This window comes from Penicillium griseofulvum (assembly GCF_001561935.1).
Source record: "Penicillium griseofulvum strain PG3 chromosome Unknown contig_95, whole genome shotgun sequence".
NCBI lineage: Eukaryota > Fungi > Ascomycota > Eurotiomycetes > Eurotiales > Aspergillaceae > Penicillium > Penicillium griseofulvum.
Genome location: NW_024467454.1, coordinates 1343368 through 1370472, shown reverse-complemented (window position 1 = coordinate 1370472; position 27105 = coordinate 1343368). Strand labels below are relative to the sequence as shown.

At 47.0% G+C, this 27105-nt stretch overlaps 7 protein-coding genes across 7 annotated transcripts; 4 read left to right on the top strand and 3 right to left on the bottom strand.

The window, feature by feature from the left end:
• Positions 1-200: 200 nt before the first annotated feature.
• On the top strand, positions 201-2801 carry PGRI_060010 (uncharacterized protein; the record flags this gene model as incomplete). The annotated part of the gene is made up of 1 exon (XM_040793715.1): positions 201-2801. The coding sequence occupies one exon, from the start codon at positions 201-203 to the stop codon at positions 2799-2801; it is 2601 nt and encodes an 866-aa protein (XP_040648570.1).
• Positions 2802-3892: 1091 nt separating this feature from the next.
• On the top strand, positions 3893-4940 carry PGRI_060000 (sterol desaturase family protein; the record flags this gene model as incomplete). The annotated part of the gene is made up of 3 exons (XM_040793714.1): positions 3893-4119; positions 4172-4677; positions 4735-4940. The coding sequence occupies 3 exons, from the start codon at positions 3893-3895 to the stop codon at positions 4938-4940; spliced, it is 939 nt and encodes a 312-aa protein (XP_040648569.1).
• A 2920-nt stretch (positions 4941-7860) lies between these two features.
• Positions 7861-8350, bottom strand: PGRI_059990 (uncharacterized protein; the record flags this gene model as incomplete). Its single annotated transcript, XM_040793713.1, has 2 exons — positions 7861-8241; positions 8297-8350. The coding sequence occupies 2 exons, from the start codon at positions 8348-8350 to the stop codon at positions 7861-7863; spliced, it is 435 nt and encodes a 144-aa protein (XP_040648568.1).
• Positions 8351-10125: 1775 nt separating this feature from the next.
• On the bottom strand, positions 10126-11169 carry PGRI_059980 (uncharacterized protein; the record flags this gene model as incomplete). The annotated part of the gene is made up of 1 exon (XM_040793712.1): positions 10126-11169. One exon carries the CDS (start codon positions 11167-11169, stop codon positions 10126-10128), a length of 1044 nt encoding a protein of 347 aa, XP_040648567.1.
• Positions 11170-12144: 975 nt separating this feature from the next.
• PGRI_059970 (CE1 family esterase) lies at positions 12145-12948 on the bottom strand (the record flags this gene model as incomplete). The annotated part of the gene is made up of 1 exon (XM_040793711.1): positions 12145-12948. The coding sequence occupies one exon, from the start codon at positions 12946-12948 to the stop codon at positions 12145-12147; it is 804 nt and encodes a 267-aa protein (XP_040648566.1).
• Positions 12949-14154: 1206 nt separating this feature from the next.
• On the top strand, positions 14155-15118 carry PGRI_059960 (lytic polysaccharide monooxygenase auxiliary activity family 9 protein; the record flags this gene model as incomplete). Its single annotated transcript, XM_040793710.1, has 3 exons — positions 14155-14668; positions 14721-14763; positions 14824-15118. The coding sequence occupies 3 exons, from the start codon at positions 14155-14157 to the stop codon at positions 15116-15118; spliced, it is 852 nt and encodes a 283-aa protein (XP_040648565.1).
• Positions 15119-24364: 9246 nt separating this feature from the next.
• Positions 24365-25940, top strand: PGRI_059950 (uncharacterized protein; the record flags this gene model as incomplete). Its single annotated transcript, XM_040793709.1, has 2 exons — positions 24365-24412; positions 24480-25940. 2 exons carry the CDS (start codon positions 24365-24367, stop codon positions 25938-25940), a joined length of 1509 nt encoding a protein of 502 aa, XP_040648564.1.
• Between the last annotated feature and the right edge of the window lie 1165 nt (positions 25941-27105).

The following is a 27105-nucleotide window of genomic DNA, read 5'->3' as shown; positions in this document are numbered from 1 at the left end:
TTATTTCCAGGAGGGCACCTTCCGTTGGTGATGTACTTCCTTCCAGCACGAGTACTTCCAGTCCGAATATCTTAAATCTTCTCTATTCAAACTCTTCCTCTCTAAATCCCTTCTCTCAATACTTCTGTAGTTATACTCCCTGCAGACATTTTCGTAACATGTTTTCCTCTACATCCAATACACGCAGCCTAAGAAGGTCCATGTCCACCCGCTCAATACGAAAACCCAGACGACCAGCCCCAGAGATCCCCGATGCTGCTACACAGCATGCGGCCGCTGCAGCTGCAGCCTCCCGGGCAATGCGCTCTAGCCAAAGCTCATCTCAGGATTCGAAAAACCCATACGAACGACTAGGTGGCCCAGGAAATGTTGCCATCCCTCGGAGGCGTCCCGGATCGAGCCTTCGGAGCACTGAAGATAGTATATCAACCGGCCAGGGAGACTTGACAAAATTTCCAGCCACTCGTCGGTCCAAGGAACTGACCGGTGTATCGACCCGAACCCATTGCTTCGATGACCCTGCCGCCCTTCCGCCAATCACAGAGCTCAACGGATTTGATGGGCGGGACAGCTCAGTGCCCTCTTCATATCGCCGATTGCGCAAGGCCAAGTCAATGTTCTCGACCAGACAGCGAACTTCGCAGACCCCGTATGGAGTCCCTTCGATCCCTTGCGGTGATCCCCTTGATCCAGATCGCAGTCCTGGATTTCAGCTGCCACGAACAATGAGACGATCTATGTCTTTTCTCCGAGGAGGTTATCAATCCCCACAAGTTGATCCAACTGCTAGGGGTCGCGATGCGGCTATTCAGCTTGCGCGTAGCCAATTTTCACGGGATTCTAACAGGGAAGGTGTTCAGGCTCGACGGTCATCTTTCTTTCTCAGACACAAGAAGGAGCACAGGCCATTTCGAAAATCATTCCGGGCGACAAGTGAATGTGGCGTCGATGCCTCTCCCGAGTGCTCTAAATCTCGGTCTTTTTCAAGTTCCATCAAAAATAAATTCAGGCGTGTGTTTGGGTTTTCCAAGGTCGCGGATCAACAACCTGCGCCACGTGGTAACCCAAATGGCGCTGAGGTCTCTGAGGTAGCTCCGATTGGGAAAGACACGGAAGAATGCTCTCCTCGCAGATTGACAGCCATTGAAGACGGCATTGATTCCAACTACTTCCAGTCAATGCCCCAGTCCCCCAGCTGCGATAGTATCTGCACTTCCAAGTCGCGCGTTACCAGTTGGGCTGATTCAACTATGTCAAACACAGTTACAACCCGGAAGACAGGGCATCGCAAATCTCTCTCCTTGATTAGAGAGGATGGGGACCTGGACCAGCAACTACCAAGGACTCCTACAATGGATGATACGGAAAATCAATCTCCTTTGGGCGTGAGAGCAAGCACCCCTAAAATTAGCATTATTGACAGTCAAGATTTGTACACAGCTTTGATGAAACAGATGGGCCGGAATTCCCTGTCTGATCCCAACGAGGAGATGGTCTTTGGCAATGTGCCGCAGCATCGCGTGGTTCCAGAACGGACGAGTTCTGTCTACTCCCAACATGGCAAACGGACTATCCGCCATGTCCCAAGCCAAGAATCCTCGACCTCACCCGGTTCATTCGCAACAGCGCGTGGTGGTGATCAATCCAGTCCAAGGAAGTATCCGCGCTCAGTTAGGTCGATGCAAGTTTCTCGGGGCATGCCACCTCGGGCAAATCAACATATGACTGCTGTTTCAGACAAGATGTCGCCACAATCAACGTATGGTTTGAGTGAGGAATCTGATGAGGACAGTGGTAGCGTTATTGTTTCTCGCCTTCGGGCCTCGAAAAGGGATATTATTTCCCCAAGTATATATTCTCGGACCGCCAGTGGCAACACCTTACCAAAATCTGACAATGCCGACACGGGCGTTCATGATGAACCAGGAACAGCGACTATATTCACCCCACAGAGGACAACATACAGGTCACGCAAACGTACCAACCGGGCTTCATCTCCCGCGTCTCATGTAAATCCCAGTGCAGATTGGCAGCAATGGATGAGCTCACAGATTGAACGAATTGAGCAAGCAAGCCCCACAAGGGAACACATCAGGGAAGATGCACAATACCAGGATGAGGATGAATACTTGACCAGCATAGCTCGACGAGCTCCTATCGCTGTCTTTGCTCCCGCTTCGGCAACCCTGCCGAAGGTTCCAGACAACCAAAGTACCACCGAGCGCAAATCTTCGGTTGAGAATAGAGTCCCGTCACAGAGCAACTTCTCCCGTCCGTTAATCCCGGCTTCCGGCATGCGAACCACGTTGCCATTGCAGACAACTAAGTCGGAAAATACGGCGCAGATTCATGCTAACTCATTGGTCATGGATATCAATGCTAGGTCTGATGAAAACACCTCACCTAAGCCCATCCCCATTTCTTGCAATCAAGAACCGTCGCCAATCCGACTGAGATCCGGAAATATGCAGCCACCAGAGTCCCCAACTCCCAAGGGAGTGAGATCCAAGCGGTCCTGGACCAAAGAGCAGCAGCGGCGCTATTCAGCCAGGCGTGCTCCGATTGCCCAAGATAGCAGGATCAATCATTTCCGGTCCATGCGCACCCAGCGTGGCCGTGCAAACAATGAAAATGCGAGGGAGCAGGCTGAGTACAATGACATTATGGACAGCTACAGCCAAATTCAGGACATTCATTCCACGATCTCTAGCAAGCGCATGGTGGATCTGTTCTTAGACAGTCGCCGTCGACAAATGGGTGAAGTCACAGACAACGATGCAACCACAGAGGCTTTTCTTTGAACGTGAGGGACTGACTTTTTGCCATTGGAATACCTTGTGGGCTTTGCGTTTTCTTGCTCTGTCGTATTCTTTCGAAGACCACTCACTCACTCATTCACTCATCCATCACTTTTGGGATATGTATTCTATACTAAAAGCTCCTGGTCAGAGTTGGGCGGTTTGTTTATTTGATATGGAAGAATGGAAAAGGTTATTGTTATCTTTATTATTTCCACTCAATAAAAAAAATTCCCTCATTCATTGAATACTCACCCAGTCTAATGAGATATAGGAAAGAAGGTGAAAGAGCCAAAAAAGAAATCTCTCCCTCGGGGAATCGAACCCCGGTCTCCCGCGCTTATCGGTTTTAATGACAAGCGGAAATCATCACCACTAGACCAAGGAAGATGTTGATCGAGTTACTGCTCGACCATTGGCTGGTTGATATATAAATTGGGGCTGTTTTACCTTATGACCGAATCTCCCGACCGCAGTAGTCAAAAGCAAAAAAATTGTAAGCTTCAACAATTTATATGGATAAATGTTAAAAGTAACTCCTTTTCCATTCTAATGTGTCCATAGATGACCTTTGATGTGTTCACGAGCGAAACAAAAAGGTTGGAGTAAAGCGCATGAATCTCGATATATATATTTGTCGACTTGTGCTGGTGATAGCCACAGATGTACTCATGAATTATTTGAGCAACGCAGATTATACTTTTTTGATGTAGCCATCTGCTATTATATACATATTATACAATATTTCTTCCACTATATATCACTTCACATGAATGAATTCACGCAGAAAGTCCTCCCAGGGAGATAAACTGCAGCATATATATTCAAGTTTTGAAATAGTTCGTCCAGCCACTAATATCCACGCGTGGAATTAAGTAGATAAATGCGTGTTATAGCTATGTGGGTATTTCCCGTGTGGGTATTCGCCGTGTAGGTATTGCCCGTGTGGATATTAGTATAGACCAAAGGCAATGTAGGTATTATCCGAGTAATTAATAGCCATGTAGGTATACCCCTTGTAGGTATTACCCACATATAAGAGGACAGAAATGTGCTTCTGCGTAAATCGAGGGACATAACACATTTATCAAACAATGGATATCTTCCTAGACATTCTAGATACATTGATCCTCGATCGGTGCTATGCATTACTTTCGCCGGACCCAACAGCAATCTCCAAAAATGACAATCTAGCCAGTGCCAATTTGAACCGACATGTTGGGCTTTATTACCCCATGCAGCCTTCAAAATGGGCAGAGGCAAGTCTTTGGAAGAGAGATGACATTGCCAGGCAAGCACTGTCGTTATACTTGATTATATGGTGAGCTTTCCAAACAGATGTACAGCAGTACAGCAACTGAGATACGCAACAGGCTTTTTGCAATGATAACGTACCTCCTCGGTAGTCTCCTACTATACCACACACTATTCGACAAAAGACTACTCCAACACCCGCGATTCCTCCCAAACCAGATCAAACTCGAGATCAACCAAGCCATCTCCGCAATCCCCGTGATGGCTCTCCTCACCGTTCCCTTTTTCCTAGCAGAGATCAGGGGATGGTCGAAGTTATATGATTTCACCACTGACTCTCCTTTCTTCGGATATACCTTATTGCAATACCCATTGTTCATCTGCTTTACAGACAGCGGCATTTACTGGATACACCGTGCTTTGCATCACCCCCGCATCTACCGCTGGCTTCACAAACCGCACCATAGGTGGGCTGTACCGACGCCGTTCGCCAGCTATGCATTTCATCCTTTGGACGGATGGTCACAAAGTCTGCCTTACCATATTTACCCGTTGATTTTTCCGCTGCAGAAAGGTGCATATATGGGGCTGTTCATCTTTGTCACAATGTGGACGGTGCTGATCCGTGAGTTTTCTGGTCTCCATGGTCTGATAGTTGGATAACTTACATTAATTCGTACAGACGATGCCGAGTACATGCCGACATCGGAGATAATTAACGGCGCGTCTTGTCATACGATGCATCACTTGTACTTCAACTACAATTATGGCCAGTTTACAACGGCATGGGATCGTCTCGCAGGGACATACCGAAAACCCAAGGGTGATAGCTTTATGGAAGGCCAGTCAACGGATGGGAAAGAGAAACTTGCAGAGAAGTGTGATTGAAAAGAGGACGTCCAAAGTTTACGGGAAAGGCAGCTGTTTCTGGCCCCCAAAGCGGTCTTTTTGTCAATTTCACAGGTCCTCATATTCTAGTTATAAACAGAATGATTCCCCAGTCAGTATGCTACATTCCATGAGACTCTCTTCGTGGGTCCCCTATCTTGTCGGTCCTCGGGGAATACTAGCTCGAGTCTCTGGTGCTTCTCGACCTCTCTCACTGTGACAAGTGTCTGGAGAGTTTCGGTTCTGCTTATTCCCCCACTTGTGTTGTCCATCGAGGGAGTAGGCATTGAGTTTACCGCTAGAGCAACAAGCTCAGAAATGGACGACCAAGCCATAGAGCTATGACCAGTGAGAAAAGTGTATAATACGTAGACTGATACGTAGACACAATACAGTACTAGAACAGCCACTGAGAGTTTCACTGGGGTTCCATCCATAGACCATGCATAGCCTTTCGAGCTTCCCTGAAAGACAAATACTCGTCCAGGTGGTCCTTTCGCTTCTGCATACTCGCTCTGCGAGCCGGTGCGCATCCAGAGGGTTTCTTTTGCTTTGCCGAGCTCCTGCCATTGTTCAAATGCTCCTGCCGAGTGAGCCATACCATTTGCAACGAGAGAAGAAATAAGAGCCTCATGCATATATGGCCTCCCTATGGGGTAAGAACCTTGAGGGACCATTCGATAAGTGCCATTTTCAGGACAGATATTGTCTGTTATCGGCAGAGCACGAAGCAAATTATCCACGACAGTTCGATCTTGTATGCTTGTCATTTGGTCGAGGCTATTGAGCCAGTTTTTGGAAACTTGGACCAAAGCATTATTCCATTCTAGTCTTTCCGTGAATGATGTGGTTGAGAGTGCATTCCTTATATCCCCAGACACCGAATTGAGTCCGTTTGAGGTAATCTCCACCTGGGATATCGCATTTGCCCACTGAGTTCCAACGACACATGCCGATGTAGTCAGGAATGTCCGACTGGAATTGCAGAGCTCTGGTTGCACCACTATTACCCCGAGACCATTTGGATGCGCTGAACCGAGAGGTATGTCGTCAATCCGAATCACTCTGCCCCGCTGGTTTGAGGCCGTTTCGTCCCAAATTTGTTGTCGTGTGATTCCCGTGTAGTTTACTAGGTCGACTCGGTTGTAAGAATCTTCACAAAACTTATCGCAGCCAGCGATGAATGACGTGGGAAATTCAATTGGACGGGTATCATTGCTGTCTGATATAGTGTTGAGGTGACAGTAGGTGCTGACATATGGTTGTAGAGTCTCAATGCTAGCATTTATTGTCATTTGCTCTGAATATGGCGCCATAAACTGTTGTGCGGCAGTAGACAAGGAGACAGCTATCGGGACATGCTGTATCGTTGCAAATGTGCTGTTTGGCGCATATTGTACGTATAGTGTTCGAGCCACTTGATTAACACCAGGGAGGTCTCCCCACCAAGGAGTTACCGTAGGAACTGACACGGAATATAATTGTGGCATGGCCCAGGATAACCTTCCGTAGTTGTCACCCAGGTTGGTCGACACAGGCTGTAATCCAGTCCTTATTTGTTTGTCTTCGCTTACTGCTGGAAGGCCGCGAAGATACTCCCAGCCTCCAGCAAGAGAAAGTTCATTCCCTACAATAGATAAATTAGATCAAAAGACTACGTACACCTATGCGTGGAAACTCACTCGTAGAAACTTGGCTATCCAAGCGCAGCCCAGGGAGACTTAGAGTTGCCGGAAAGAGATTCTGATCGGATAGGTTCAAGGCTAGTCGCGACTGCTGAAGCTTAAAGTCGGCCAGTCGCGGCTGCATCGCAATAGCGCTTGAAGGACCTACCGTCGATGCAAGCAGTACATTGAATGGAATCAAGCAAATGAAGCCGATATGTACAAGTTTCGGTAATCTCTTAGTGGTAACGGTAGCCCAAAAGTCTTTAGACCACAAAATACTCAATTGAGAAACTTGTAAAGTCGCAAAGATAGCGCCAAACGGGATTGCAGTCTCTTGGGTAAGCATACGTTGAAGGTAAGCCACCATAATCGTGAGAATAGACCCTTGCATTAGAGCTTCGTGTACCTTCGAGACGAATTGAAGGAGGTGAAGTATTGACCCGTTGCTGCCATAGAAACGAGTTCGGATATTGAGTATGATCAAAAAAAGGGCAGACCCTAATGGGACTAGGTGGAAAAGCAGGAAGAGAGAAAAGGCTCTGAGCCTATCCCGACGTAAGATTACTTTGGGTTTTCCATGCTTTCACCTGGGTTTTTGACAAGAGGTTTCGACAGAACTTGGCTGTCATGGTCGTCACGAAGTGCTTCTGCGGAATCGCTGGTGTGCAACGGCTGTAGCTGGATCTCTGCTGCATTGTTAGGATTATGATGCCGCATCACGACTGCCGTATAAGAATTATAAATTGAGAGCTGAGTTTTGTCTGGCTTCGTGAGACCCGTGTTTGCCAAGAGACAGGCGCTGTCCAATTTAAATTGTCACATCCCAAAAGGGTTAGTGATTCTGCCGCTATTGGCTGTTCAAGACTTCTAGCATCTCTCCCTAAGCGATGAAGACCCGATGAAAAAATTTCATCTCATTGGAGGGCCGAAGCAAAATTACATCCAAATGTAGCGATGGTAAAAACCGTTTACAAAAAGCTCAAGGAAAGCAAGTTTTAGGCGTTACTTACACCGCAGGAAGAATGACTTACCCGTGTGATGCTCGGCCTTTTCCTGCCATTTTTTTGTCGTCGACCTTGAGAACCGAGGCGGAGAAAATATCTGAAAGACATCTAAACGAATACCTGAAGAAAACCTGTGCTTTCATTGGTCATGTACCAGTAGTCGAAGTTGTATTGATCGCATCTAGGAGATTCCTCTCTAATTCTCTCTTTATAGTTACATATCGGAGAATTTTTCCCTCATGTGCTTCATCAGCTTGACTTTGCAGCAATTCGTTGAAACACCGCCGATGGGTCCAGGAAGGTCTCTGCCCGATAGCATTTCACACGTCCAGTATCATCCCTCCGGACAAAGAACACAGCAAAACCGGGGATGGTGATTTCGTCTGTGTCTAGGCTGTCACCTTTGATGAGATATCGGATAGTTGCTGCTTGATAGATACGAGGGGCGACGTAATCGAAGTAGCGGATTTCGTGAGTCATCATATCGAGTTGACCGAGGACAGTCCTAAACATCTGCCGTACATCGCTGCCCTTAATCACAGGGTTATTCGAATATTGCATCTCCACGTCGTCGGTCATGAATTCGCTAAGCCATCGATCGGCGTCAAGGGTAGCACTCGCCCGATGGAACTGAGTATCGCTATAAATTAGTTGTACTGCAGCTCTCTGGAAGAGAATGCCTTACCTCTTCTAGCCACTTCAACACGGCGCCATTGTCAAGTTCAGGGCCAGCTGACATTATGAAAATGAAGCAACGAGGGTTGAGAGTACGGGATCTTCTGGGATATGAAATGAGATGGGAATTTCGAAACCCGAAGATATAGTTATATAACTATTAAATATTGCTTATAAATTCAACTTCGACTAGCTATCTAGGCAGGGTCGCATCTCATAAATCCCCGAGAACATAAACACCTTACCAAGGAGGTATGGAGATGCTTCCCAAAAAGGAAAACAGATACTTCCTATTAGGGAATGGCAGACGCACTTGACCATTTACGGTTAGTGTGACAAAACATTGACCAATCATCTACTTGGAAGCAAGGACTGGGGTAAATTACCAAATGTCCCAACTTTCAACGGCGCGAGGGCTAGTTATGAGGTCTAATTATAGCGGCATTCTGAGAATGTCAAATGTAGGCCGACTCCCAAAGTAGATAGATGTCATGATTACCATGGCATTTGCCAGTAGTTAAAGTTTTCAGACTTTTTTTTGGATCAAGTCCGATTCAGTTTTTAAAACAAGTGAAAACGAGAATCTTACGGGCCCATCTCAAGCATCAAAAATTAAACACCAAGATTCAAACTTGCCATCCTCTTCACCCCAGAACTCACCTACTAAGCATACACCTTCCAACCCAACTAATATGTTGATAGATGGCGAAAAGACTGAAACTGAAATCAAGCTGGAAAAAAATGGAAACATCAACGATCTCCAGCGATATCGACATATAACTTGTCGCAATAATGCCGTACATCCTGAAGTCTCATGCGAACTTCTTGATATAGAGGAAGACCTCCGAGAGGTTGTTCAAGAAGAGATATCTATCAAAGAAGGAACCGCTACAGGAACCGATGCTCAAGAAAGACTTCGTATCTTGAATACGCAATACTGGGTCTTGGCTCAGATGTGGTGGTACTGTCGTTCCAATCTAGAAGATGTTCAATTAAGGGGCTTTGACCTTTGGCGATCACATCCTCGGTGGTATATGCATCGTATGCTCGTCGAGGAATGTGCGGGTCGGCAAGGATGCTGTGCCCGTGAATGTGGCTGCTGTATTAACCGCAACATACCACCGTCACGGAGTCTGGGCATTGGACATTGTACGCTCGAATGTGCATGTTGTCGGAAAGCGAGAGGCTTTGAAGTTTCTCCCACTCAGAAGAAAGCATTGAAGAAACAATTCAAGAACAACGCCGAGAAACGGAGCTACCGTATAACCAGATACCGACAAGTTTCGATTTGGGGGCTCGTCGGCGATAGCCGGGAGGAACCATTTAACATGATTGATGCGCCGCCGAGCTACGATCAGATTGAAAAGAAGGGCATGAAGGGATTGATTGACTAGGTCCCATTCAAGATTTGAAGTTGGAAACTTGAGTTATTCTTATCATAGCTGTATTGTTATTGTGGTTATCATTATTCCAGGACCCTTTTACCCTATTATTTAAAATCGAAAAATCAAAGCCTTTTGGCCGTTTCACAAAATATTTGCACATATTACTCTGTAGAAGCCTTGGTGTTGAGGAAGTCCCTCGGGGTTCAGGTGTAAAGCTCATTTCTTCAGTAGTTTGGTCTCTTCATCTTCATCATCAATTCCTAAGTCTCTGTATCTTCCATATTAGTATTGCACTTTACCTTCTAACCACCGTCTAAGGCTTCTTCTAAAGCATTTTCTTTTTTCATCTGGAGATACTCGTTTGCCTTGTGTAACGCTAAGACAAGATACCCTTTTGTATATCAAACTTTTGCGCCTGCCGAACGGACAATGTTTCATTTGTTTCATTAATATTTTACATAAATACCATAAGAGCCCCAAGACATATAAAACTGGTCATCCAACCAACAGAGACAACGCGCAGGCCAGAATTCGGTACCCATGCAACAAGCGGCTGATCAGGCTGCCGCAGATTCAACTTTTCCGTGGAATTGTCCCCGTCAAACACACCCGAAAAGCTCACGCGAAATTCAGCGGACAGTTGATGCTTCTCGCTTGTCACTGCCTTTCCGCTCCCCGAAAGCGTCAACTCGAACGTCGTATTCGTAAAGGAGCCATTCATCGCTAACTGTTCCGGGGGAGTATTGAGCAAGTAACTCAGATCATTTGAACATATCCGCCCAGGGAACCTAAGAAGCCATTGGGTGTCATGATCAAGTTTATCGGGCATTGTCGCGTTAAAGTGCACCCTGTCCTGGTCCTGGTCCCGGTCCCCCTGAGCGAGAGTGGGGGCCTCGGAGATAGTCATATTCATCACGTCCATAGCCTCGTACGACCGCGCATCAAAATCAGTCCATCCATAGGTCGTCGTAATCCTGAAAAGGTCCGGGTAACCGGGACAAGCAATCTGACTCTCATCCCACTGAATATAGCTATACGAGTCCGAAATTTTGTCCAACGACCTGCGCGATTCCCATGCTTTGAACCCTATAATTATCGGGTTGGTCGGGCCAACGGGGTACGGTGCCTGCGGGCCAATCCAGACATACCCGAGCATCTGTATGGTATTCTCGGCATCGTCCTTGTACCGGTAGCATGTTTCACCCTCAGTGATGGTGTAATGGAGAGAGGCTTCCCCCTTAAAGAAGGACCCATCGTAGCTTGTATCTCGGCCCGAGATACCGCCAGAGGTGTAGTTGTCTGCATTGTTGGGAATCAGGTCCCACTTCCAGATCGTTGGCTGTTTTGGCGTGGCGCAGGAGTCGGTGCTGCCGCCTCCACTATTTTCGCCGGAGTCATAGTTGTCTGAATCTCCGCTTCCATCACCTCGCCTTCCCTGGACGCCTGGTGTTAATGTAGAGAAAAGGAGATACGGTAGAAATGGGATCCAAGTGTGCATGGCGATGAGTGCTCTGTACCCCGTCTCTTCTCTTAGTCTCAGTTAAGGTCGTTTCTTTCTTTCTTTCTTTCTTTTTTTTTTTTTAAAAAAAAGGGAGCAAGGTAAAAAGATAGAAAAGTGACCCTCTTCGAGTTTTCCAACCCGCGGAAAGATGTGACGCTAGGCAAACAGCTTGCCCGCTGCCAAGGCGTTAACGCGACCAGAACGCCATTTATTCTCGTATTTCGCTAATTAAAGCTGTTTCTAGGGTTTGTCCCACCTTATCTGACTGTGTCTTCTGGGAATTGGGTGCTGTGAGTGGAGCATGTTGATAGAGGGAGCAGAGAGAAAAAAATGTTAATTCTCTCCAAACGAGCAGGAAGCTAAATAGCTACATATGTTGTACATCAGACCTGTTATCCTAGGCACCAAGCATGTGATACCACAACACATGTTTCCACCGAAGAATAGACCAGTGCCTGGCCAAACCGTTGGGGCTGTTTGCATTTGCCAAGTACTGTACTAATGACATCTACTCCTGGATTCCCTCAACAACACTTCTCTTTATATCGTGACCTAGAGAAAGAAGCTACTTACTCTACATCGATTCGTGTCTTTTTCTTTTCTTTTAATGATCTTTTACTTGAAGCGGGCATAAACTCTAAGTGAGTCGGTCACTATCACCCCGGTCTTCAGACTTTCTTTCACCTATAAAATTCCTGGGTTTGTCAGATTTACGCTTTTGATAGACAGCATCAAGGTTAAGTATTTCACACAGCTCGCTTGGGATATCAATGAGAAGACTTGCCTAGATCATGAATCCTACGAGAGCGCTGGAATAGAAGCAAGCTGACTTAATGATAGATTTATAGAAGCTAAAGATAAAACTGCTTGCTACCATGAAGCCATTTTACGTGTTTCATGCGGACAAAGAGAGAGGTCTGACCATACTGTAGACAACCTGGCAGCCCTGGAGGTCTGACTGCATCACCGACTTCAAGCTGCCATGAAGAACTTCCAGGTCGCATCAGGGGCCAAAGAGCTCTGAACACCCAGGGGCGCACCAACGTGTCCGCCGTCATACGCAATGAATGAAACTGGCTTGGAGCATCCTTGGGCGTCCGATCGAACAGAACCACCACTTCCAGGTGCAGGCTTGCCAACACTTCCTGGCTGACACTTGTTGTTCTGAAGGAACTTGTTCGCCAGACCAACACCACCATCAAATGGCAGAACTGAATCGCTGATGCCATGAATTCCCAAATAAGCAATAGGATCGTGGCCACCTTCACATCCACTAATCACACCACCACTCAACACACTCACGGCCCTGAACTCCTTTGCGCGGGAACAAGCAAGCGCATAGCTCATTCCACCGCCCCAGCTGAAGCCAGTCGCGAAGCGAGAGCTCTGATCCACACAGAGGTCGCCCTCGACTTGCTTGATAATGGCGTCGATGAAGGCCACATCTTCGCCATTGACGTTAGCCCATCCAGCAGACTTGCCGTTGGGTGCTACAAAGATTGCGCTGCCCTGGGCTCGGCTTTCAAGACCGTACCAAGGTTGAATGCTGTCACCGTTGACGACATTGTTCATGTTTCCGCCTCGCCAATGAAGGCCGAAGACGAGGTGATGCGGCTTGGATGAATCGTAGTTGGCCGGGACTTTGAGGGTGTACTCGCGGCCATTGATATTGTGTACTCCATTGTTGAGAGTTGGTTGTTTGCCGCAGCCCGGGGATGCGGCGGCATCGGCAGAGGCCAAAAGCCCCAGGGCTAGAAGGGTAGGAAGGAACATCATCTTCAACGAAAAAAGTGATATGACAGATGAGGGATTCTTTCTATCAAGTGAAAGTTTGGAAGGATGTCTTGATACTCAGTATTGATCGTAGACAAGTGAGACTGGGATTCATGGTCAAATACTGGGTTTATATAGTATCTGAAAGTGGTGATTTTAGCCGGCAACGCGACCTAGGAATTGCCGAAGATTGAGCTCTCCCACGAGCAGTGTCCAGTCTAATACATTGACAGCTTTGTTTAGACCCTTCCCGGGTAATGATGTGCAGCGACTATGAATAACCGTCACGGATTGATATTGTATGGAGTGGATGGTAAGCAAAGATGCGGGAAATGTAGACCCTGTTTCTGCAACCGGAGAATTTCCGAAAGGGGATATATACTATTCAGGGTCCAGATCGCAGCCCTGCTTCAGATCCCTGCCCTGCTTGATGAATGGGAATATGTGATTGGAGCTGGGGTGGCCAAGCATCTCAAGTGTTCCAAATAAACAGCCCTAAGCAAGCCTCCAACTGTCCCTTGTTTCTAAAAGCAGACGCATATTCCTATTCAGGCTATATTCTGACACACTTTGTAACAGACTAAAGTGACTAAAAGCCTAGTTCACTACGCCAAGACCTTTCACTTGCTAATTAACCAATCAGATCGCTTCCCTCTTTGTGAAACACATCTAAACACTAATACGCCAAGCCTCTACCGGCAAGTGGGACTATAATTTCTACCGACATTCATTTCTTCTTGCGTAGGGAGGCTGTCAAGTACATAGCTCTGGTTTACAACTATTATGGTATATCTAGATACTATTCAGATTTTGCCCAGGAATTACTACAAGAATTACTACAAGAATTCTCTGCCCTAGGGCTCAGCAGCTAGCCTTCACCAAGGCAGCTTTAGGGCATGTCTTAAATATCCTTCCAAGGTTCTAAAGTAACGCCTTTGTCATTCCTGACAAATTACCGTAGACAGCCTTGTCGCCGAGGGTATCCATTAGATTTGTTTCATAATAAAACCTCGGCATCGTGCCACTAACCACTGAGATGCGTGAGAGATCAGAAAGTATATAAGTACGACATGCTTCCTTCACTGATGGCTTCAACACAGTCACTTCGAGCATTCCCTTTCTTTCAATTCTAGCTCAGTTATTTTCTTTCTTTGGGCCGGTCCCTCAATCCATTCTTTACACAAACCAACCAGTTCTTTCATTTTCAAGATGAAGTTCTCCCTTATTGCTCTCGCAGCCATTGCTCCAATGGTCTCGGCCCATTACTTCTTCGACACTCTCATCATTGATGGCCAGGAAGCCCCTGGCTCTGTCCGGTCCAACACTCGTCCCGCCAAGTACAATCCGACCAAATGGATCAACACCCGCGACGACATGACCCCGGATATGACTGACTTCCGCTGCAACAAGGGAGCTTTCACCTTCGCTGGCCAGACCAATACCGTGGAGGTCAAGGCCGGATCCAAGGTTGCGATGAAGCTTGCCGTTGGTGCTAAATTCCAGCACCCCGGTCCTGCCCAAGTGTACATGTCCTTGGCCCCTGGCGCGGCCAAGGAGTACCAGGGCGAGGGCGACTGGTTCAAGATCCACCAAGAGGGTATTTGCGACAAGAACAAGGACATCAAGACGAATGCCTGGTGCACCTGGGATAAGGATCGTATTGAGTTCACGATTCCTGCCGGTGTGCCTGATGGCGAGTATCTGCTTCGTCCGGAGCACATTGGTATGTCTATTACACCATTTTTATTAGCAAATAATACTAATCTCCGGAACAGGTGTCCACGGTGCTCACGATGGTCAGGCTGAATTTTACTACGGGTAAGTAGAACGTTCTTATGTTTGTGCTATTTTATGAATGAATACTAATAGATCTTTTAGCTGCGCTCAAATCAAGGTTGTCGGTGGTGGCAATGGAACTCCCGGACCTACGATCAAATTCCCCGGTGGTTACAAGAAAGATGACCCCTCGTTCAACTTCAGCATCTGGAATGGCTACAAAGACTACCCCCTGCCTGGCCCGGCCATCTGGACTGGTGCATCGGGCTCTACCCCTGCTCAGGTGCCTAACGTCGGTGCTGCAGCTCCCGCCAACGTTCCTACTTCCGATGAGGAAGAAGAGAACATGTGCGCAGACCACCATTGGCGTGCGCACCCTCGTGCCTTTAAGCACTAAATTAGTAGACTCATTTCAGGTTGATCGTTGTTGTGTTGGGGGTGGATTTTGATAATTGTTGGGCCTAACGAAGCCCATGCTATTGGTTCTTGCTTGCCAGGCCTTCTCTATCATTCATAGCTATGCTATATGAGATTGCTGCATAGTTCTTAGAGAGTGAATCGCGCCACTTTGTTTCGAGTTTGTCGATCATCTTTATACAATGTGTGGTAGCTTGATAATAGCATTTACTCTTTGACTGTTGTGATTTATGGACTTCAATTTTGAATTACACAGAAGTAACAAGACTCCATTCCCCATATACTCCGTATAGATATTAGCGGGTATAAAAGTGGGTATACGGCGCAGTGGGATGATATCATTGGCTAAATCTCGAAATGATCCCAATCTGTGCTCTTAACTATCGGTTTCCAAGTACGAGCTCCTTGCATCACTAATTTGGACCTGTTCTAATTGGTTCCAAAGGCTAGACAGGTCTAAACCGGTAAAAGAATAATCGATCGTATTCGATACGGAATTGCAAAATGGGGAAAAATAGAGACTTACCCCGCCTTGGGCATTTTGAAACGGCTAAACCATTTGGCAGGCTATATTGCTGTACAATGAAGTGCATCTTCTTCCATATAAAATTGTTTTGTAGACAGTTGGGGGCTGTAGGGAATGTAGCCTGCAGTGTGTAATAAAGTGACATACATACTCTGTACATAAGCAGTGGATGTTATGTTGCAGAGCAGACATTTTATTATTCTTCCCACCTTAGGCTGATCAGATCGCACCTATTTTCAAAAAGCTGGGGTAGGTCACGAGCCTTGCTACCCCACAGAGCTAAGAGAAGTATCAAAATAACATAATATATGTTCATTAACCCCCTGACGCTACGGTGCGCTTTGACTAAAAGCGAGATCACCGCCAACCCCACACCTTTGAAACATGTCACACGTCAATAAATATTGATCACCCCTCAGCGTTGACTACACTAAAGTTAGCCTCGGTGCGAACCACCGGCAGTATTTAGCCGGCAGATGTGAGCGCTAAAAACCTTCGATAACCTCGGAAGGAGACAGCAGTCATCGATACCCTTCGTGGGCTACACAAATTCTACGAATTATCTATGGATTCTGCGAATCACAACAAAACTCAATTCTGAAGTTTATCTCGAAACCAGTATCAACTATCGAAGGTGGGTAACATATTGGTTTAGTTTAATTGGGTTACCTTTACATATGGATATATTCATACTGTAAACGGCGGACCTGTGAATCACTACATCGGGTTAGTTTTGCCTTTTTGGGTTTAGCGCCCCAATACGCTGTCAACCAACCTTCAATGCCGACATAAAAGACCCGTCTCGGCGTCCTGTTCTCTTCTGCACCTTCGGCACAACAGGACGCTAACCCCACGCGTCCGCCACTCGAACCCAATAATCGTTCGGACAGTGGGTCAAGTGATCAGCTTATGCTCTCGCCACAGGTCGATGGCACGGGAGATTCAGTGTATACCGTCCCATTGACCAGTCCGTTCAGCGTTGGGACATTGAATATTTCCCGCACAACGGAAACGAAGATGATGGCTCAGCTGTTATTGTGTCAATTGCAAAATTTACATCAGGTATGCTAGGGTCTTGATCGACGGGTCCAGGGTGCTGAGAATATGCGGGGAGAGAAGAACCTATGTGCAGGGTCCAATGTGCAGCTCCTAGAGAAGGTGGGAGAATTGCAACGTGTGTTGGCGGCGGTCTGTACGCAGACACCGATGTAGAATATGTGTGCGACTTTTCAAGAAACAGGAGTGGCATATTGATGATCTGGTCTTTAGTCTCCAGGCTTCCTCTTTATAACTTTCTTCTTCTTTTAGGCTGTAGTCATGGTCTCAATCGTTGGCTATCTGCCCCGGATTCGGACGCCTTTTGGCCACCTGCGCAAACCCGTTTCATTTCATTCCTGACAAAGCCGCGGTCAATCCTGGACACACTCCAGTTAGCCAAGACGAGCGTGGGAAAAGAGGGACTCGGCACAACGAAAGTGCGTTGGCGAGGGCTATCTCGTGTTCTGGCTGGGTTTAGCACCGCTCGCGTTGGCTGTGACTTGGCTGTGACTTGGCTGTGACTACTCATATGATGAAGACGCCGAGATCGAACCCCCATTTAGACTGTCTGCTTCTGCTCATGGAATAAGACTCAGCCGCAATGGCGGCCTCACTGCGCAAGCTCATGGGACCAAGGCATTTTGGGGCGAGGAACAACGGGAGATGAACTCAAGTAAGCTCCATGTGGCCTTGGAACTACGCGAGAGACACCTACGGCAGCGATGGAGGTGTCGAATCGAATTTGGTGGCTATACTTTCCACTGCAAGCAAAGCTAGCTAGGTAGAGCAAGGATGACAGGTATATATCTCTTCAACCTCCTACTCCCACTTTCTCCTTTCTCCACTATATCCATGGACAGCTCGTCCTTCTAGTATAACAGCGACACAAAACTGGGAACAGTAACAGCAAGTATGACTTTCTGAAGCAGCTGACCGGCTCTTCCTCTCGGACAACGTTAGCGTGAAGATCTCCGCAAATAGTTCTTCCAGTTGCTCCCTTGTGATTCCTCAGAGGGAGTTGCATATCTTGGCGGCAAGTCAACGATGAGATCCAAAGGGTTTTCGTAACTACCGGCCATCAACCCTAACAGAGAAGCGGTCTTTATTCGATTGTAATACCATGCACGGATAGATTTGTAATCAAGTTTAAAGGCCTCCCGGATTTGGGATTTCTGCTCAGGGTCGAGTGCAAACCCCCGGGCTCTCTCGCAACAAGAACATTCCACGGTACAATGACCAACTGCAAATTTCCGTTCTGACTGGCGATGAGAACAGCATCCACAGTCTCTACCACAACAGCCTCCTCTTCCTATGCAATCTTCCACAAGTACTTGATGCATGTACCATTTTGGCTGTGAGCGCCAGAAATCGATACCTCTGGTCAGCGGGCCGTCGTGATACGAAGACCTAATCTCCCACCAATGCCGTTCTAAGGTCCAATATTCCGTCGAAAGTGTCGACAATTCCTCCTGTAAGTCCTGAAGAACAGTCACGTATGTGTCTTCCTTAGAGAGATGCCCTATTTTCTCTTTCAAGGCTATCTCGCGTTGAGTATTCTCCCGAAGTGCAACTTCTGTCTGCAATAGCCCCCTTAGGTTAATGGGGCACATGGATGGATTATCTTCGTCGGTGAAGGTAGCGTATCGGTATCTTTGAAGAAGACATATATCTCCAGAGCTTTCTAGATCAAGCTCTTCGTCGGATTTGTCACCCCACATGTAGTAGCGCATCTTGAAATACCGTTTTACTCAAGAATGTTAGGATGTTGGGTCTGCTAAAGGACCTTCGGATTGGAGGTTGATGTGAAATCGAACAGATTACCTGTTGAGTCCTAATTGCAGTGGAGACATTTCCATGGAGATCGGCTAAAAGTCAAATCGCCGGGCTTAAGAAAGGAACCGGCCGTGGGCTAGTATTACCATGAGAGCAATCGTCAGGATGACGGGTATATAAAATTGAAGCCAGTGGTGAGCAGAACATACATTAGGTAGGTTTCTGGAACTCTAAGACAGAAATTTGAGTGACACACACGTAATAACGAACCTATCTATCTATCAGAAGTGGCGGCAAACAGACACATCAGAATGCATGATGTGAATACTGATGTCTTTTCTTTCTCCTTCATGAAAGGAGAGAGGGCACTGCCATGCTATGGGAACTAAGCAAAACATGACATTATCCAACATCGTCAAAGACGAACCCTACCCAGGTAGTGAGATGCCTACATAGCAGGACATCCTCTAGTCCGGATTACGGCTACACCACGGTTTTACTTCCTCGAGGGTTGTATACTTTACTAGACCGAATATTACTCTATAACATAAACGGGTAGCTACTATCAACCCCCAAAATACAAAGTGATTACTAGTACGGTTAACAGTGGTTTATGTGACTCTTATCACGATTGGTCTCACTATGGTACAAAGGTAACCTGGACTAGTGGACTTAACGCTATGTACAAGTAAGGGTAAGAATGAAAGAAAGACTATAGAAGTCAAAATAGAAGTAAGAGAAAGGTGAATAAAAAGTATAAAAAAGTAATGAAAAAGTGAATGAAAAAGTGAAAGAAAAGTAAAGAAACACTGAAAAAACTTGACTTTCCGCATTGACGGCTCATCGAACTCTAGATCCAATGTTAGTCGTTTCCATTGCCAGGCAATTTCAGATAGAGGATTTCGCCGTGTTTAGACCTTGGTATGTATGTTTTATAAAATGCAAGTAAATGGCTTTTATATCTGTTTCATGTTAAGGGCTTAAGTGTACTCCTTACTTACCATTCAGGCCAGCCTTCCTCCATCGGAGCCATCTGGTTAAACCGGCGATTGCAGCAATCTCCGCAGTCGCAGGTTACAGAGTGGCCGAGAGTTATGGCCGGCAGCTCTTTAATGCGCCGGAGGCGATGTCGGAGGTGGCCAGAGGTAGATGCAGACGCCCGAGGTTCGTTCCGGACGGCGTCCGGACGGCGGATGGGTGGCACTGGGGGTATGTCGGCCACGACAACGATGTCGGAGCACTCTGGTACTGGTCGGGTTGGGGGGCGCGGGCCAAGCTACCTATGGACAATCAATCAGTAATTATGCACATGAAGCTTGAAACAGCCATCCCCAGTGTGACAGCGCACATAGGCTTTCCGTGTACTTTACCTGAAAGCCCAAGCCCGGGCGATTTCTGCAATAGTCATTGTCATGTTGCAACAGAACAAGAAGACCAAACAAAAAACTGCTTGTAATGTCCTGGCCTTCCAACTGGGGGCCAAAAAAACTTCGTGCAAGAACTCAACAACAGACTTTGGTGGTTCTGGGGCTGGCAATTTGAAGAATGTTGGTGGTTTACAAAGTCTACTATTCTGCGCATTTAAGATCTGGTCTTGTCTTTTCTAATGGCGATTCTAGGAAGGAGCCAATGGAGAAAGTCTTCCGGGTAAATTGCGGTTGGCAGGGAAGGAGCGTCTCGATGAATCTGACGATATGCAGTGTTCTCACCCACAATATATATCTTTGAACCTGCACCTTCCAAGGTTTCAATGAATGGATGAGTAAGACCATGCCACTATTTAGAATGGAAAACATGATTAGCTGTAAATTGCAGCGTATGCGGTGAAAAGTGAAATCTTGACGTATAGAAATTAATTCATATATTATATTTATATTTTATATTCATGGCGGGCTCTGGTGACACCATTGAATGAATTCATTCAAATTCCCCAGGTCATCGGTAGCAGTGCTATCCATATACCGAAGGTTGACATCAGACCTGCCAGTGGCATCTAGCGTGGCATTTAATAACCACCAAAGCTCCTGAGCATGTTTCGGATACCCAAGGTGAAGGAATTGATCCTTATCTAGGAGACCAATAACAGAATCCCAGATGCGCCTCCAATTATCAGACGCACAGCGTATTCTATCGAGAGATAGGTATCTTACCAAGCCGGATCTCGCCTGGAATGCGAGGGAGTTGATGGCTGTTGTGATATTCTTAGCGATCGAATCAATTGGTTTTCTTAGGCCATCGACATACCATAAATCAGAATCAGGAGATGCTGCACTGACACCGAAAGAGCCCATGGTATCGGGACATTACTAAGAGGTGTCTCAAGTAATTGTGTGATTACATCTTTCAGGGAAGGAAGTGGTAGTTCTTTCGAGTGGGACATGACAATTCTGCTGAAAGAAGATGCGTTTTCGGCTTCCCATAACCCGGCGCTCCAAGGGAAATGACAGTCCATCTCAAAGACTGATATTGATGGGTGGTTTTTGAAGCAAACTGTGAGGAATCCATCCGCTAGAAAGACCCAACAAGCGATTCTAGGAGCTGGTTAGCGATACCTTGAAAGAAAAGACAAGATAAAAAGAACGGGGGATGTAAAATACCGTATACACACTTCCTCCGCCACTAGATCTCTCCAAGTTCTGTCATCACAAACAGTGGGAGCCATTCCTCGCTTGAGGTGAAATATCTCCAGGGATCGTATGGTGGATACTAAACATGGATGTCGGACGATGCGAATGCGACGTCTTGTTTGGGAATTGTCTTGCCCAAACTGAAGCATTTCAATAATAAGAGCACTTTGTATTAGCTGTACAGTTGATAATAGATGTGACTGGTCTTTCGGTGAAGCGACTGTTGAGAGATTCGCGATTTTCCGAAAGATATACTCTTCCGCGACGTTGAAGAGACCGGGTGGTAGGGCTCCTCCATCTAATGGAGTAGTATATGTGGCACCGGATAAAAATATCGAGAGTAAAAGAGGATTGGAGATGTTTCCTGGGTCGAAAGTCGGAAAATGCACCACCGGTAAATGCCAGTGAAGAGAATGAAAGAAAGCAGAGATAGAAGCAGAGATATTGGAGACCGCAAAGAGAGTAGAAAGTTGTGTAGAATCAAGGAGTTCTAGCGTTGCGGTACTTCCGAGACCCATTGACTTCGAAGTATCGATTAATTCTGTTATAATCTCGGATAATTGACTGGAAAGCTTCGAAGGGAAAAATGTATCAGGAGAGAACTGAAGTAGATAATCGTCCGTGAAAGAGGGAGCACTGGAGGGAATTTGGAAAGAGAAGTTGACAAGTGGAAAATCACTTTCAAAATCTGGTATAGGATCAGTGGGAACGAGAGCATTTTCGATATGAGAGTTCAATGTTTCAAGGTTTCTCCGAACTGAGCACTTTGCAGTCTCCCCGATCGCCAGTCTGTCCCTTTGGAATGACGGATTTGCAAAGTGCTGGAGAAAAGAAAATGACCCACTGTCTCTCGAGCTGACGTCGGACGTGGTCCTCGAAGGCGAGAGCGAGGCTACTATAGAGCAACTGGGACCCCGAGAAGGTATCTCTCGGGCCACGAAGTTGCATTCCCGTCCAAGGGAGCGACAGCGAGAGCATGGCAGATTCCTGTCGCAAGATGTTTTGGCAAAGAAGCACAGCTCACAGGAATGCCTTTTCCTGCCTGGTTTAGCTGCAGGGGGCGTGGGTTGGTTGAACTTTTTTGCACAGTTTTTGATATGTCTCCGGGTGACCTCGCTTTCGACGAATTAGGCAATACTCAATTATTTATGGGGAATATAATTTACACACGGCTTTATAAATGCTTTGCTGCACAAAGGGCAGCTGGAAGAGAGCTGCTGTGTATCTGGGAGGTGGTAAGCCTACCTGTATTTTAAGATCAGGATCATTGGACCTTACGGGTAGCTTCATGGCGATTTAAATGAGTCTTCCTCTGATAAGATTTTTCGCATAGTGTGCATTGAAACATGACGTCGAAATCAGCCTTGGTTGTCGCCGCGAGAAAGAAAAAGAAAGGGGGAAGGAAGTGGGAAGGTCAGCGCGTGGACGGATTCTATCCGTGCGTGGCCGGATACTTGATACATCGAAAAGCTTCACCTGTGCAACGGGAGGTTTAGGACTGCTCCGTAAAGCTGCAGAAATTCGAATGAATCCAATTTAAATCTGTACCTTTTTAAAATGAGGTCTTAAGAAGAACGCACGAAATTGGTCATTGATTTGGGCAATGCAGGTCTCAGAAGGGGGACTCCGCCGAACAGCCCTAAGGCTTCAACAAATCACAAATCATAAATGGGGCTGGGCTTGGACCATGCCATGCGGGGCTCTGCAAGGGCAAATTGTCAACAGATCTAAAAATGCTGCGTACTGTGATTTGCCAACGAAACAGAAGTTGTTCCTGGCGGGTCTGGCCATCGGGGGAATATTGCTGATCTTATATTTATGATCAACAGTTCAAACGTGGAGGGAGCTTTAGTTCTCATAGTTAATATGGCATACATAAGCGACGATATTTGAAAAAAAGTTGCGAATATTGGGGACTGAACGCCAGAGGCGTTGAGTGGTTCTGGGTTATCAGTTATTTTCCTAACGCCGTTAATAGTAACTAAACTGATTTTTCGGGGACCTATTTGACCGAGCAAAGGAACCGAACCTTCCGGACTTTACGAACCCCTGGCGTGCATGGGACCTGAGTGCATCGCATTCGACCATTAGTGGGGCAATACCAAATCCTTCAACATTAAGATATCATATCCACTCAGGAAACTCTCGTTCAAAAACACGGTGTCTTGTATAATTATTCATTCATATACCCACGATCGTTGCAAGTCACGGAGTTATTAAAGACTCCAGAGTACATGCACGAAAGACTGTAGATCTCGGTCAACATGGGGAAATAGACGTTGTGGGTCACAACAAGATCGACAGGATCCGAAAAGATCGAAATGGCGGTGGGGTTAGTGTTTTTTAGCGCAGCCAAGGGAATCAGCCCCCAAAGAGTTAATGAACCATGGAGTACGGAGTAGTAATGTGGAACTTGGGCGCTGAATTTTAATGTTTATGCAATATTCCGATGCCTGGGTATGTTATGTAGTGTACGGAGTAGAGAGTATAAAATATCTTATCCTGGAAAGAAAAAGCGATTAGGAATGATTGGCTTCAAGCTTTCTTCAAAATGCAGCGTACCTGACTAGAAACCCTTGCATTATGATAGCCGGGGTTCTGCATTAGGTAGGAGGCACATGACTGGTCTGTTGGGAATACGGGGACTCGAAAATTGAACAGGCATTTTGCTGGTTTGATTTAGGATTATTTTCGGCTTTCTCCGCGAATAGCCCTATATTGAAACTGACACCTTGCTTGGAGCCCCTGAACTGAGATATCAACACAAAGCCTGCTTGAGATAGCTTGTGCATATGGGGCTATGTGGTTGGACTAGTTCGGACTAGGCTCCGAGCGGGAGCAATCAAATTAGGCGCTACTGCAATTAGCGGCCCGGGAGTGAAGTGATAGGTCCAGCGTAGGGTTCGAATATCAGGTTTGGTTCATTGACCAACTCAACGAAAAAAACGAGGCAAACTAGAAGCAGGGGACCAATCGGGAACTTATTTACAAGTAAAATGGGCTGGTCTAGTCCTGGCTTCTCGCTTGGCGTTCTTTTTGGGCCAAGTAATAGTTTGTGATGTAGATAGACGTTGCCTCCCCTATTTTTAAGATTGCTATAATGGCTGATTGATGGGATTGCACATATAAGGCGGCCTACCTCTCTGGTTGATTTGTTTTCTTCATATCTTCATTGTTAGTTTATTAACCGATCACTCGTTTTTTGCTGGTATCATTCAGCGTCCATTCTTTATTCCTTTGAATATACTTCCGACTAGCAACGATGAAGCAATCTTTGATAGCTTCCCTTGCGGCTCTCGCAGCCTGTTCCGTAAGAAAACCACCGTTGGTTGCGGTTGCAATTCGATACACAGCTAACAGATTATGCCGTGTTACAGGGAGTTCAAGCTGCTGATAGCTTGATTAACGTCCCCGTTAATCTCTGCGCCGCCATCCTTGGACAAGCCGCTTGCGACCAGAAGACTGTCACCAACGGCTTGATCAGCGTGCCTGTTAACGCATGTGTCGCTGTTCTTGGACAAGCCAAGTGTGACCAGGTCTCTTCCTCTTTGACCAAACGTGGCGGTTCTCTGATTAGCGTGCCGGTTAATCTGTGCGCGGCCATTCTTGGAGAAGCTGAATGCAAACAGAAGACCACCAGTGGTGGTGGTTTGATCGACGTGCCTGTTAACGCGTGTGTGGCAGTTCTTGGACAGGCCAAGTGCGACCAGATTGCTTCCACCACTGGCAGCGGCGAGGGATCTCTGATTAGCGTACCCGTTAATCTTTGCGCAGCCATCCTTGGCGAGGCCGAGTGCAAGCAGAAGGCCACCACTGCTGGCGGTTTGATTGACGTGCCTGTGAATGTATGTGCGGCAGTCCTCGGACAGGCCAAGTGTGACCAGATCGCTGGTACTGGTACTGGTACTGGTACTGGTGGCGGCAGCGGTGGTGACAGCGGTGATGGTTCCCTGATTAGCGTCCCCGTTGGACTATGCGCTGCTATCCTTGGCGAGGCTGAGTGCAAGCAGCAAACTGCAACCCCGGGTGGTTTGATCAACGTGCCTGTTAACGCCTGTCTTGCCGTCCTTGGAAAAGCTAAGTGTGACCAGGCCTCTTCCAGCAGCGGCGAGGGTTCTCTGATCAATGTTCCCATCAATGTTTGCCTGGCTGTGCTTGGTGAGGCTCACTGCCACCAGAGCTCTGACTCTAATGGCGGTCTGATCAACATCCCTATCGATCTGTGCTTGGCCGTGTTGGGAGAGGCTGAGTGCCATGATGGTTCATCCACTCCTCCCCCAGCTGTAACTACCACCCCTACTGGCCCCGGCGTTGTTCCTGGCGAGACCACCACCCCTGGTGGTCCAGGTGTTGTCCCCGGTGAGACCACCCCTGCTGGCCCTGGTGTTCCCGGCGAGACTGCTACTCCTGTTGTCCCTGGCGTTGTTCCCGGCGAGTCGTCCGTCCCTTGCCCCGAGTCCACCGCCCCGGCCGGAACTATCCCTGGAGGACCTGATGCTGGTTTGCCTTCTGGTGGTGCCTCTGGCTCCGTTCCAGGCTCGCCTGCATACACCCATGGTCCTTCCCTCACTGTGGGACGCCCATCTCAAACCGGCGCTTTCACCCGCGTCACTCCCTCCTTCACCAATGTCGTCACTGCCTGCAATGCTGCCTGCCATGCATCCAAGACTTCAGCTGGCCTGGTGGCTCACACATCCCCTGTCTCTGGAGGTCACGGCAGCGGTCCCCACCCCATCCCCAACCCCAGCACCATTCCGTTCAACGCGGCCGGCCGCGCAACTCTGTCCGGCTTTGCCGTGATATTCGGGGCCCTCTGCGCTATTGCCATGCAGATCTAAGTGACAATATAAACCGACATATTGATAAAGGTGGTAGCTACCTATGATAGTTGGCCTTACTCAGTGTTGCGATTTATGGTTCCTGTTGCGTTGGACATATCAGTCCGTCATTTCTTCTTCTCCTTCTTTGTTCAATGGTCTAAATCAGCATGGGTTAATATAATTCCACGATATACGTCTCTCAATCCAGCTTGTTCTTGCGGTCAAGGCTGCCTATGTGTATATGATGAATTTATTGGTCGCGCCACTTTGATGGAGGATGTATCTTGATTTGACTAGCAATATCCCTCCAATGATATAACATCGATTTTCTGTTTATCAATTTCCACGAAATTGGAGAGATATAGTTCATGTAAACGCTGCATTGGCGGCATCATAGGGGTCAAATCCTTCATCTGCCAACTACGTCGTACTCATTTTCCTAGGGTGGCCATAGAAAAGCAAAAAAAAAAAAAACCGCATTGAACGTGTCACGAATCACTGATTTCCCAGATGACTCATTAATGGGCCATATGATAGATCATACGCCAAGTCTTCAGGGGAAATTCGGTTAGCGTTGGATTCGAGCCAATTGGCACTTCCTCCAAATAGAGCTTCAAAAATAATCTAGTTCTTTCATCACCCGAACTTAAATTCCCTCCGTAGACAGCTTATAACGTTAAGCAACACCAAGGATAAATTAATTGCCTGGAGGACCGCAACGCTAAAAGTGGGGGGGCAAAAAAGGTCAAATGAAAAAATGGCAAAAAATCCTCTGACCCGGGATCGAACCAGGGACCTCAAGATGACAGGTTCTATTTGAACAGGCAATTACAGTCTTGCGCTCTTCCAGCTGAGCTATCAGAGGTGATTATTGAGCAGCTGGCAACTTTTGAGCTACATCACAGAAATACCAGGAACTGTAATCTCTGCATACGGTATACCAGGGCTACTCCTTCCAATACCCAAGAAAAGGGACTCAAGCTGCGAAAGTGACCCGTCGACTCTACAAGTTGGATAGGTAGCATCTAGTTGATGAAGCCGGCGACATTGCTATCCTAGTCAATTATGATGTTCACTAACACAAATGAACAAAAGTTAGCGCAGAACACCTAAAGGTGTTGGTCGGATTGATAGGGCTAAAGACGGCAATATTTGGCCATGAGAACTAATGAAAGCACCGCAA